Consider the following 12,422-nt stretch of genomic DNA (forward strand, 5'->3'; position numbering starts at 1 on the left):
CGCCGCCACGCCGGCCCCGTGACGTCATGGCGCCCGCGCCGCCGCCGTCATCGCCGTGGCGTAGGTCTTTTCCTAGTAACTTGGGAGATAGCTGGTGAGTGGCCTCTGCACGGCCTCGAGGCGCGCGCTGGGTCCGGGTGTCAGAGACTTCTCTTCAAAGATTTCTGGGGGACCTTAGGGAGTCCGATCGCCGTTCCCCGACCGGTTCCATTCGAGTCCGGCTTGACCTTTAAGGCTGGGGGCGGGACCTGTCGCTTCCCAGAGAGTTTCGTGGGGTGGGGGCGGGGCTTGTTTCCTCAGCTAGGAACTTCGAGGATGGCGGAGGGGAAGGGAGCTTACTCAAAAGTAGCCACTACTTAGTAGCCCACTATTTGGCAGGAACATTTAGTTTTCCCATGGAAGTAGGTATTATTACCCTCCCCTGGTGAAGAAATGGAAGCTCAGAGAAATAACTACCAGGGTCATGCGGCCAGTATGTGATGGAACTTAAATTACAAAGCTTTAACTTTTAGCCATTACTCTGTGTCTTTCCTTGGCAAACAGTTGTCATTTCTGTAGCTGTTATCTAGTTACAAAGTGTTTCTGCAGCCCTTATCTCGTTGGATCGTCCTGGTAACCCTGACAAATAGTATTGTCATCTACATTTTACAGAGGAGATTGAGGTCCAGAGAGTTCGACCTAGCTGAGGTCACTTATCTAGGAAGTGCTAGAACCAGAGCTCTTTCCCAGGTGTTCTCTAAGTTTGGTTCCGTTTTCCTTTCACTACACTCCATTGCACTACCCTTTCATTTTACAGTTGAGGAAACACAACCTAGGTGGGAGAAATGATTTGATACAAGTCATGTCAGTCCTAGAGCTGGCACAAATGCTTTTTGAGTACAGGTGATTATGAATCTATAGAGGATGGTTGGCAGGGAGTGATGAACTAGGAATATTGGGATCCATACCTTCTAGCTCTTAGGCAAAAGCTCTTTCTCCACCTGTTAAAGTGTCTTACCCTCCTTTGGCTATGTCAGGGCCGTGATTCTATACTATAGTCATGATACTATGAATAGTCAGATTCTATGTAGTCAGTTGCTATAAACACCTTTACATGGCACTGAATTTAGAGAGCGTACCCTACTATCTGTATGTGGAAAATCTAGCAAACCAAGAGATCACTGAAGCTCTGTTGGTAAGTAGATCCCAGGACCTTCAGTCTGAGGCTTAGATTCCAAATCGAAACATAATTGTGACCTTGGTCAAGGACCTGCCCTTTCTAGACTTTCATTCATGTATTCATCACTTGTATTCAGTGCCTTCTGTGTTTAGGGACTGTGCTGGGTACTGGAGGTATGGCAGTGAACAAGACAACCATAGATCAGTCCTTGCGATGGTTATAGTCTTGTGGAGGGAATTAGGCAATGATCAAATAACTCTGCAAATATTAGCTAATATTGTTTAAGCACTATGAAGTGTAGGGTGTTAACAAAAACTACAGGACATTTGATCTAGTTGCGTTGGAGGAGACGGCCAGAGAAGGCATCCTCTGAGAAAGTGATGCTTAAGTTGAAATCTGAAAGAAGAATGGGCGGTAGTTCATTAAAGAGGTGGGGGAAAATCATTCCAAGCAGATTCAACTTCAGTATGTTTGAAGACCTAGGAGCAGAAGGAATATTCCAGGAAATGAAAAATGAGTGTGCTTATTTGTAAAATGTGGGTGGTAATCACAAATCTGGTTATCAGATAATACATGTGAAAGTATTAAAAATGTACATATCATAAGCTGATACACAGCTGAATTGGGAGAGGTTGCTGGGACAGTGGACAATGGGCTTTGTGTTCCTTATCTAGTTCTTTTTTAAAATTAAAATACACCTATGGAAAACAGAGTCAAGTTTTGAGAACCTTAACTTTGGAAAAACAGTATGTGCTTCAAATAGTTTTAAGAATTACTTCAACGGTTTCAACAATAATGTCCGTAATTGCTCTGAGTGGTTTCAGGTACGTAATAGTACAGTATAGTGGTTAAGAGCACAGACTCTGGAGCTAGACTGCCTGAATTCTAATCTTGGGCAAATTATTTATCTGTGCCTTTATTTCTTCATCCATAGAATGGGTGTACTGATAGTACTTATTTCATAGTGATACCATGAGGTTCAAATAAGTTAATGTATGCAGTGTAGCACTTAGAATTGTTTTCTGGCACATAGTTGTAACTCTGTAAGTGTTGGCAATTGTTTCATTTTTTATTGTTATAATTATCTTTTTAAAGCCTCATTAATATCACCATGGTAAAAATGGGGTGCAAACCAGCTCAGAGAGGCGAAATGATCTACCCAAGGTCACAGAGTTAATAAGTGCGGGATTCCAGTTCAACACCGTGTCCAAAGCCCAGGTACTTCCTGACACATATTTCTCTGCGTATAGGCTAATTTTGTTGGATTGGGCTCCTGTGACAGTTCCTTTCCTCGACTTTAATTCTTCTGTGCTGAACTGTTAATATGCATGTTCTTAAGGTAAAGGGCCCAAGGGGACTGCCTTTATTGAACTTCCACTTTGAAATTTCCTGACTTCTGTGCAATTAAAATCTGTGCCTAAAACATTTCAGCAATGTGGTTTATTTATAGAGTTGTCTTCCGGTTCACATGTACTGGGTCTGCTTTTGGGTACTGCATTTTCTGTCAAAGGTTGTTTATTTCTAACCCATTTTGATTTCCTGTTGCTTTGTGGATTGGTATTAGGACCTGCAACAGGAACACCAGGAAACCTGTCTTAAATGGAGCAGCCAAATTGAGACCCTGTAGATTAAAAAAAATAAATTAAAAAAACACATTATTATACAGCCATATTTGGATATAAGTGTGGGTTAGGCATTGGCTATATTAGAAAAATCTAGATATAGAAACCTCACTCAGAGCCAAATTTTGCGAACAGTTTTGCCGAAATAGGGCAGAGCTATTAGTTACATGCCCTTGGACAGTGACAGTCTCTTTGAACCTCAGTTTCTACATCTGTAAAATGGAGATTACTATACTTTCTTTGGGGCATTATTGGGAGGATTAAGTGAAATATGTACAGGTAAAGCAAGCAGCCTGGGCCTGACTTCAGTTAATAGCAGCTATTGATAATAATTAAAGAAGAAGAAAAGATACTTCTTCATTTTTTAATCCAGATTTGTTTTTACTGACTTCATATACTAATCCATGACATCTAGCATCCCTTGCTATTAAAAATCCCATCAGGAGAGAAAAAAATTCTATCAGGAGAAATAATTTGCCTTTGCTCTGCTCATTTGCTTTTCTTTTAAGAAATAATGATAATGATAGCTAGCATTTAATAAGCAAATACTGTATTCCTGGCACTGTGCTAGGTGTTTTCCATACACTTACTATTTCATTTTAAGATCAGGATTATTTTTCTCATTTTGCAGATGAGGAAAGTGATGCCCAGATAGCTGGAGTGAACTGTCCAAAGTTGAAATGTACATCCAAAATAAAAAAATAAATAAAATAAAAGCAGCTGGGTGTTAAGTAGGTGATGGGGATGAAGGAGGGCACTAGTCATGACGAGCACTGGGTGATGGACGGAAGTGTGGAATCACGAAACTAATATATGGTGTATGGTGTATGTATGGTGTATGGTGACTAACTGGGATTTAAATAAAAAATTAAAAAAAAAGAAATGTACATCCAGATTTGACTGACTAGGCTATCTTGTATAATGACATGCAAGATTTCTTTATTGTGTCTGACCCTCGCATGAAAGTCTTTTTGAAAGGAAAGACGATAGTTACGAACAGATACCCTTTTGGGGGCTCCTGCTGTCTGCTGGGCACTGTGCCAATTATTTTACCTGCATAAACTCATTTATTCTTCCCCACCCTAAGAAATAATTATAATTTTTTTTAAAGATTTTATTTATTTATTTGAGAGAGAGAGAGAATGAGATAGCACGAGAGGGAAGAGGGTCAGAGGGAGAAGCAGACTCCCTGCCGAGCAGGGAGCCCGATGCGGGACTCGATCCCGGGACTCCAGGATCATGACCTGAGCCGAAGGCAGTCGCTTAACTAACTGAGCCACCCAGGCGCCCAAGAAATAATTATAATTATCCCCATTTTACAGTTGAGGAAATCGAGGTGCAGAGTCAGGTCAAGGGCATTTAGTCAGCGGTGGAGCCGGGATTGGAGTCCATCTGGCTACAGAGTAGATGCTCTGATTTAGTTCTACTGCATCAACATTTTAGGATAGGATTTTCTTTTCTTTTTCTTTTTTTTAAATGAGGTGTAGGACAAATTTTCAAAGATAGTAGTAGCTTCCAGGTATTTGATGAGAATTGTTTTTGGTTTTAACTGAGTGATAGCCAGATTCCTGGCAGATGCTAGGTGTACATTAGCTAGATGCTAGCATCTTTTCATGGTCAGAACCTTAGATGTATAATGTGTAACTTGTGTTAACACAGAGGAGGGTGGCATTTTCCAGAGCTTCAGTTCTGTAACATGGAAGACCTCAAACCTCAACCGTGCTTCAGACTCACATTAAAGTAAAGTGCATTCTAATTGGTAATCAGTGCATAAGGAACCAAAGAAAATTTTAATTAAATGCTGTCGTGTGAATTTTCCAGTCATTTTATGCCTGTTGAAATGATTTTTTTTTTATTTAGTTTAAAGTCATCTTTCAGTGCTCTGCCCTCCCTCTTTATAGTATAACTTTATCAAGATTTTTTGCCTTTTCTCATGTAAGGATTTAATTAGCATCATTAAAGATTTAGGCTGCTGCACGTTTACTTACTCTGTGTTCCCTGTGTACTCTAAGAGGCATTTGGTACAGTAGAAAGAGCCTGGCAATATCGAGTCTTACAGACTGTGGGCAAGTTACTTAAATCTCTGCGAGCCTCAATCTCTTCATCCTGTAATATGGGGCTAATCATATTTCCTTGGATGGCTGTTGGGAGATGATATATTTAAATTGCCTAGCACACAGCTCAGTTTGCAGGGGTTGCTTCATAATTATTTAACAAATAACAAATTATTTTCTGAAGTTGTAATACAGTCTGTTTTACTTAGATCTCCTTTTTGTCTTACTCTTTTTAGTGAATGTTCACAAGGATTGTCTTCAGTCATGGCCTTGGGTTTAAGGTGCTTCCGCTTGGTCCACCCTGTCTTTTGTAACTCCCTTGCAGCCTGGACCAGACCTGTTTCGGAAGGGATGCTGAAGACAGTGAGTGGAAGACAAAATGACCGTGGGCAATCCATGGCCTCTCCAGCTGTACCAGTCTGTCATTTTGCTACCAAGAAAGCCAAAGGTAGAGATACATGACCTGCTCACCATTTTCTTACATTTAGCCCTTGAACTGTCATAGCTGGAAGGGATCTTGGAGAGGTACTGAATTTCTCCTCTTGTGGAAGAATGAGGAGAGGATGTCTCAGACAGTTCAGTTGATCAGCTTAAAAGATACCACAGTGACAGAGACAGTGGTAGAACTGAGGGTCTGTTTGCTCATTACCATGCTGCCTCCCATGTTACCATTTCTTAGAAAATGTCTGAGTTCCTTCTTTTAGTTTTAGAATTAGAGATGTTAGTGCCAAGCAAATCAGACTATTTGTGGCAGAGATCAACATGTTTTCTCCTTATAGCAAGACCTATGTTGGAAGTAAAATTAAAACCAGAAGTTTGTTGGGTGAGGAGGTATTAGAGCCGTGGATTTAGATGGATGATCTTAATGGTTTGTGTCATCCAAGAATGAGACTTTGATATACCGCAGGTCTCAGCTTAAATGGCGTTTCCTCATGGAAGCCCTCTCTGACCTCTTAGACTGGGTCAGGTCCCTTGTTACGTGCACTCATACGCACGGTTATTTTACATTTGACGTCCTTAGCACAGCACTCATTAATTAATCAATTAATTGTAAGAATTATTGTTTGTTATATGTCTTCTATGCCGGACTTTATGAGGATAGGGCCTGTATCTTGTTTAGTACCTAAGAGGGCCTGACACGTAGTATGTATCAAAAAACATTGAATGAATGAAGGAGTGACAGAAAATTGTCAAGCACACCTGCTTTTTGCAGTGGTGGGTCAGGGTGTCCATTCCCAAAGATGGTGCTGGAAAGATGCTGCTGAGTATTTTTTCCACTGGCTTTCCTTTTATCGTTTCGTATGGACCTTCTCTTTTCTATTAATAGGAAAATGAACAAGTTGCTGAAAGAGCATTAATACTTAGTTAGAAGACTTACATTCTGTTAATAGTGATAATGGCAACAACTTTTAATCTGTATGTTGCACTAATTTTTTTTAAGTTCACATATTTAATAAATTGATCTTTATCCAGTGAAAGAATTAGAATTATCCAATGAAGAAATTTTTGTAATTATCTGGTGAAGCACAGATCTCACCATTTACAAATGAGGAAGCCGGGGTGCCTTTGTAAGATGTTTGTCCATGATCACATCTAGTTAGTGGCAGAACTGGAAATGGGGGGCTCTTGATGCACACAGCGTCACACACATTAGCTATAGCGGGTAAGCAGCATCTTTTCAACTTTAATTGGCTATTTAGCTTTTATCTTTTTTGATTGCCTCTTTAAAAAGTTGGTGGCTTGACATTTTCTTTTAGGTTTATTGGATTCTTTCTGTGTTAGGAATGAGAGTCCTCTGTTGATTTTATGTGTTATAGCTGTCTGCTTTGTTTTTTACTTACCAATATCTTTTGTTGAGCATAAATTTTAATATGGTCATATTTTTTAGTCCTTTTCTTTATCATTTGTACTTTTTATGTCTTATTTAACAAATCCTTACCTATCCAAGGTCTTAAAGCTATTCTTCTATATTTTTTCTGAATATTTTAAAGATTTTTACTTTTAATGGGTTTTTAATCCATATGGAATTTATTCCTGAATATGTTGTGAGGTTGGGAATCTAGTTTTCTAAAGTTTCTTTTTTATGATGGGTAATAAGTTCTGTCAATATCGTGTATCGATTAGCTCATTCTTTACTCCTCTGTAGCATGTCAAGTTTCTTTTTATGTATTTTATTTTTGACTCTTAATTTTGTTGAATTACTTATCTCTCCCTACACTAAATTCCTTTCTAAATTTCTGAATCACTGTCGTAATATCTTGAATCTGGTGTTACAAATCTTTGTCTTCATCATATGCACACACTTTTTCATTTTCTTCTTTCTGGCCATTTGCTCTTGTATATGAAATTTATAATCATACTGTGAGTTTTTCTCCATAAAGATTTTACACTTTTCTTTAATCAGGTTTATTTCTGGGATATCATCATTTTGATCACATACGTATATTTTTAAAGTAATTTTTTGGGTTATAACATATATGCAGGAAAGTACATACTTAACTTGCAAGTGGTTACAGTACAGAAAATTCTCATCAAGTGAACACAGCCTTGTAACCATCACCCACATCAAGATATAGAACATCACTCGTACTCTGGAAGCTTTCCGCATGTCCCTTTCAGTTGTCACCCTTCAAAAGATAACCCATTTTATTGACTTTAGCACTGTAGATTAGATTTGCCCTTTTTGAACTCAGTATGGCTTCTTTTGTGTCTGGCTTCCTTTGGTAACAATCTCTTGGTGAGATTTGTCCATGCTGTTGCATGTTGTAGTTGTTTGTGCATTTTTCTTCCTTTATGGTATCCTAGTGAAGGCTTATACCACAACTTGTGTATGCTTTCTGTAGTTGATGGGCATTTGGGTTGCTTCCAGTTTTGAGCTAAAATAAATAATGCTACTATGAACATGCCTGTACATGGATTTTTGTGCCCATATGAATACCTTTCTGATGGTGTACCTATACCAAGAGGGGGGAATCTCTGAGTCTTCGAGGATGCGTATATTCAGTTTCTCTACATACAGTTCTCCAAAATGGTCTTGCCAGTGTCCACTCCTACCAAAAATGTTTTAGCTTTCTCTTTGCTCCACATACTCATGAACACTTGGTATATAGTCAGTCTTTTTATTTCTAGCCATTCTGATGGGTGTGCAGTTATATCTCATTGTGGTTTTAATTTGTAATTTCTTGATAATGATGGTGAGCCCCTTCATGTTTGTTTATTGGCTCTTTGTTTATCCTCTTTCCAGTCTTTTGCCCATTAAAAAAATTGGTTTGTAGGAGTTTTAACATATTCTAAAGATAAGACTTCTGTCATGCATACGTAGTTTTCACTCTTTTAATGGTGTTTTTTGATGAACAAAAGTTTTTAATTTTAATATAGTCCAATTTATCAGTCTTTTCCTTTATGAATGGTGTTGTTTTTTTTTTCTATTTGAGAAAAATTTCCCTAACTTAAGGTCATGAGTATACCTGTTACATTATTTTATGGAAGATTTGTTGTTTTAAATTCATATCTTTTTAAAGATTATGTGTTCTGTTTGGTTGCTGGTGAATAGGAACACTTGGTTATTATACGCCGATCTTGGGTTTTGCAACCTTGAAATCTTTTATTAAATCTATTGTTTGTATAGGTAGTTACAGTATTTGTAAATAATGATAGCTTTGTTTTTCCCTTTCTAATCCATATACCTTTTCTTTCTCTCCTTCCCTTTCTCTCTCCCCCGCAACTGCATAGACTAAGAACTTGAATATAATTGAATAAACATGACTGATGATAGTAGGCATCCTTATTATTATTTCAGACTCTATCAGGAACACTTCTCATATGTTAACATCAAGAATTACGTTTGCTTATTTTTTCAGTGGTCTCTCTTATAAGCAAATATTTTCTGTCCCTATTTTGTTAAGAATCCTTTATTTGAATGAGTATTAAGTTTTTATCAAATGCTCTTACTGCTTTTATTGAGTTGATCATCTATTTTTTTAAATTTTTTAATCCGTTAATGGGGTGACTCAACATCAATAGCTTTTTCTGATGTTAAACCGCTTTTGCATTTTTGGTATGAGCCCTATTTGCTTTTGATACATAATTTGTACATTGCTGATACATAATCTATACGTATGTCATTGGATTTGGTTTGCTAATATTAATTTAGGGTTTTTGAGTCTATACTTTTACGTGAGATTAGCCTTAATGTAACTCTCTGATATCGATGGGCATAACTTTCTAGCATTATCCTTGTCCAGTTTTGGTATCAAGACTGTATCAGTCTCATAATTTGAGTTGGGGAATTCATCTCTGTCTCAGTCTGTCTCTCAGTGGGATGGTCTGATAAGATCAGGGTTAATTGGTTCTTTACATGATTGGTAGAATGTGCCTGTGAAATCATCTGGACCTGGTATGTGGACATGTATGTGGACAGACTTTAAATCGTAGGTTCAATTTCTTTAATGGTTATGATGCTGCTTAGATTTTCTCTTTTTCTTGAGTTAGTTTTAGTAACTTATATGTTTTTGGAAATTTTTCATTATTTCTAAGTTTTCAAAGTTGTTGGCATAAAGTTGTCCAAAATAGTCTCTTAAGATTATTAAAATCTGTAATGTTTTGATAACTCTCCTCCTTTTCTTTCTTAATATTGATTTGTCTACTTTCCTTTTGAAGTTTGTTGGTTTCATAGGCCTTATTAAAAAGAGCTTTTAATTTTGGTGATTTCTCTTTTCTTAGTTTTATTGATTTCTGCCCTTATTTTTTATTTTCTTCCATGTCCTTTTTCTATCTTTTGAACTGGACAGTTCATTAATTTTCAACCTTTGTTCTTTTCTTATAAGCATGTACAGCTATAAACTTCTATCTAAATACAACTTCAGGTGCATCCTAGAAGTTTTAGATACACAGTATTTTTATTGCCTTTTTCTAAATATTTTAAATTTTCATTATGTGTTTCTGTAGTCTGTGAGTTATTTGGAAGTGTTTTAAATTTTTCAAACATAACGCTTTTTGGAGAATTAGCTTAATCCCACTGTGATCAGAGAATGTGTCCTATATGATATAGATTCTTTGATATTTATTGAGATTTGCTTTGTGGGTTAGAACATAGTTATTTTGTATAAAGGTTCAAGTGTGCTTGAGAAGAATGCATATTTTATTGCTGGGTACAGGATTGTATGTATGACCATTAGATTGAGTTGGCTAATTTTGTTGATCAAATTTTCTATTTATTTTTTTATTTGCTCAATTTATCAGTTATGAAGAAAGTATTTTGGATGTCCTTGTATGATTATTGACTCATCAGTTTCTCCTTTTCATTCCGTTAATTTTGAGGCTATGTTATGGGGTATACTGAAGCTCAGAATTGTAATATCTTTCTGTGAATTGTTTTTACTGTCATTATGAAATGGTCTTCATTTTTTCTAATAATGCATTTTGTCTTAAAATCTATTTCTAGGTATTAATGTAATTGCAACAGCCTTCTTTTGTTTAATATTTGCTGGGGTTATAATTTTTCCATTCCTATACATTAAACTTTCTGTAATCTCATGTTTTTGTAAGACCTCTTATATATTGTATATGACTAGATCTAAAAAGTTCTTACTGAGAATTTCTAACTTTTAAATGATCTTCTTGGTCTGTTTATATTTCTTGTGATTACTGAGTATTTGTGTATCATTTTATTTTGTACTTTATCGTAGTTTTCTTCTTTTTTTCCCCCTCCTTTCTATTGTATTAATCAAATTTCTTTATTTCTCTTTTTTCATCACTGCTGATTTGGAAGTTATACATCTTATTTCTTATTGTTTTAGTAGTTACCCTTAATTTCTGTTTTTAACTTTTTATAGAAATTAAAAAGCACCTATAGAAAAGTGCAGCTGTCATAGGAAATAGCTTGATAATTTTCACAAACTGAAAACCCTTGCGTAATCAGCACCCAGATCAAGAATCAACATTTTCAGCATGTCAGAAGTCCCCTTTATGCTCCCTTCTAGTAACTTCCCACCTTCTTCTACTCCTTGCAGGTAACTGTTATTCTGACTTCTAATGGCATGGGTTAGTTTTGTCTCTTGTACTGTACATTCTTGTATCTGACTCTTGTACTGCACACTCTGTATTCTGGTGTCTAGCCTCTTTGCTCAACAGTATGTTTGTAAGAATCATTTTCTTCTGTGTAGTTGTAGATCTTTCTTTCTCATGGCTGTATACTATTTCGTTCATATTATCCATCCTGATACTGATAGGCATAACTTAAAATTTTTAACATGCATTCTTAGTTTAAAAAAATCGAAAGTTGCAGATACTATTTCCATTGTTTCTAGCTCCTGTTGTTCTTTGAAAGTATGCTGTTATTCTGAATTTTGATCCTTTGTGGATCACTTGTCTTTTATCTTGGGCTGTTTTCAGTATCTCTTTGTCCTTGGTTTTCTGCACTCACAGGATGTCTAGGTATGAATTTACTTTTATTATCCTCTTTGGAACCTGTATTTCTGAATCTGAAGATTCTCGTCTTTCACCAGTTTTGAAAATTCTAAGCCATTGTTCTATTAAAAGCAATAAGGTTTCAAGCATGGTGGGGACACAAGCAAATACATGTTTTTAAAAAATCACTCTGCTGCTTACTGGTTGGTACTTGGGGGAAAACATTAAAATGACTTGTGCTATAAATTTCTCATCTCATCTCCCTGTACAAGGGGACAATAATAATCTCTGTTCTTCCTACCTCGGGGAGCTGCTCTGACTTTCTAATAGAAGAATGTACTTTAAATTGCATTGCAAATTATAATGTGCTCTGCAAATATCACAGGATTTAGCTCACTGTAGATGTTCAATAAAATTTGTTATGAATGAATCTCAATAAATATTTGTTGAGTAGTTAAGTGTAGGATAGTATTGCTTAATATTTTTATTCTTTTTTCCCTTCACTCACCTTCCATGAAGAAAGGCAGGAATATTTGTTTTACTCATGGAAGTGATCTATATATATAGAACATATATGAAAAATCACCATGGTGGCTTAGGCATAAAATCAAATTTTTTTCAGCCCCCATTGCTGTTGATTTTCTGAAATACAACCATTGTTATTACCACTGGTGGTTTTTAATGTTTGTTAACTACTGTTGTTCGTTTTGTCCGTCCCAGCTATCAGATACTTTGCATACCCTGTCTTAGTATTCATTTTAAAATGAATTAATGTATTTCCTGTGTCTCCAGTTAGATTTTTTGGAGACAATCTAATGGAAAGTTCACGGGTTTAAAATTAGGCAGATCCGGGACCAAATCTTGGCTTTACTATTTCATGACCTTGCGACATTAGGCAAGTCACTTTACCTCTCTTATCTTCTGTTTATTTTTCTAAAAAATAAGGAATTCATTTATGGAGTGCCTGCCATATGGATAGTGCTCTTTTAGGTATTTGAATTACTTAATTTGTAGCATAGCAACCTGGCGATATAGGTATTATCCCTGTTTTACAGGCAAGGAACCTGATACTCTGCAAAGTAGAGTAACTTGCCCAAAGTCATAAAACTGGTGTGCATCATAGCCAGGATTTTCACCTGAGGTGTTTCATTATAAAGCTTGTGCCTTCACTAGTATCAC

The 12,422-nt window shown here is 36.5% G+C and overlaps 1 protein-coding gene across 6 annotated transcripts in view; it reads left to right on the plus strand.

Moving 5' to 3' along the window:
• Nucleotides 1-5: 5 nt before the first annotated feature.
• MRRF (mitochondrial ribosome recycling factor) overlaps nucleotides 6-12,422 on the plus strand; it is a 51,622-nt gene continuing 39,205 nt past the window's right edge. For 2 of the 6 annotated variants that reach the window (XM_028107698.1, XM_028107702.1), the window contains exons 1-3: nucleotides 29-94; nucleotides 2,255-2,377; nucleotides 5,072-5,283. In XM_028107698.1, the coding sequence (XP_027963499.1) occupies nucleotides 5,100-5,283 (184 nt within the window). In that variant the 5' untranslated portion in view covers nucleotides 29-94; nucleotides 2,255-2,377; nucleotides 5,072-5,099. Of the gene's footprint in view, nucleotides 95-2,254; nucleotides 2,378-5,071; nucleotides 5,284-12,422 lie in introns of all 6 variants that reach the window. The other 4 variants (XM_028107700.1, XM_028107699.2, XM_028107701.2 and 1 more) reach the window with 4 other exon arrangements.

This window comes from Eumetopias jubatus, unplaced genomic scaffold, assembly GCF_037043125.1.
Source record: "Eumetopias jubatus isolate StellerSeaLion01/CBP00866 unplaced genomic scaffold, mEumJub1_p1.0 scaffold_15, whole genome shotgun sequence".
NCBI classification, from domain to species: Eukaryota; Metazoa; Chordata; class Mammalia; order Carnivora; family Otariidae; genus Eumetopias; species Eumetopias jubatus.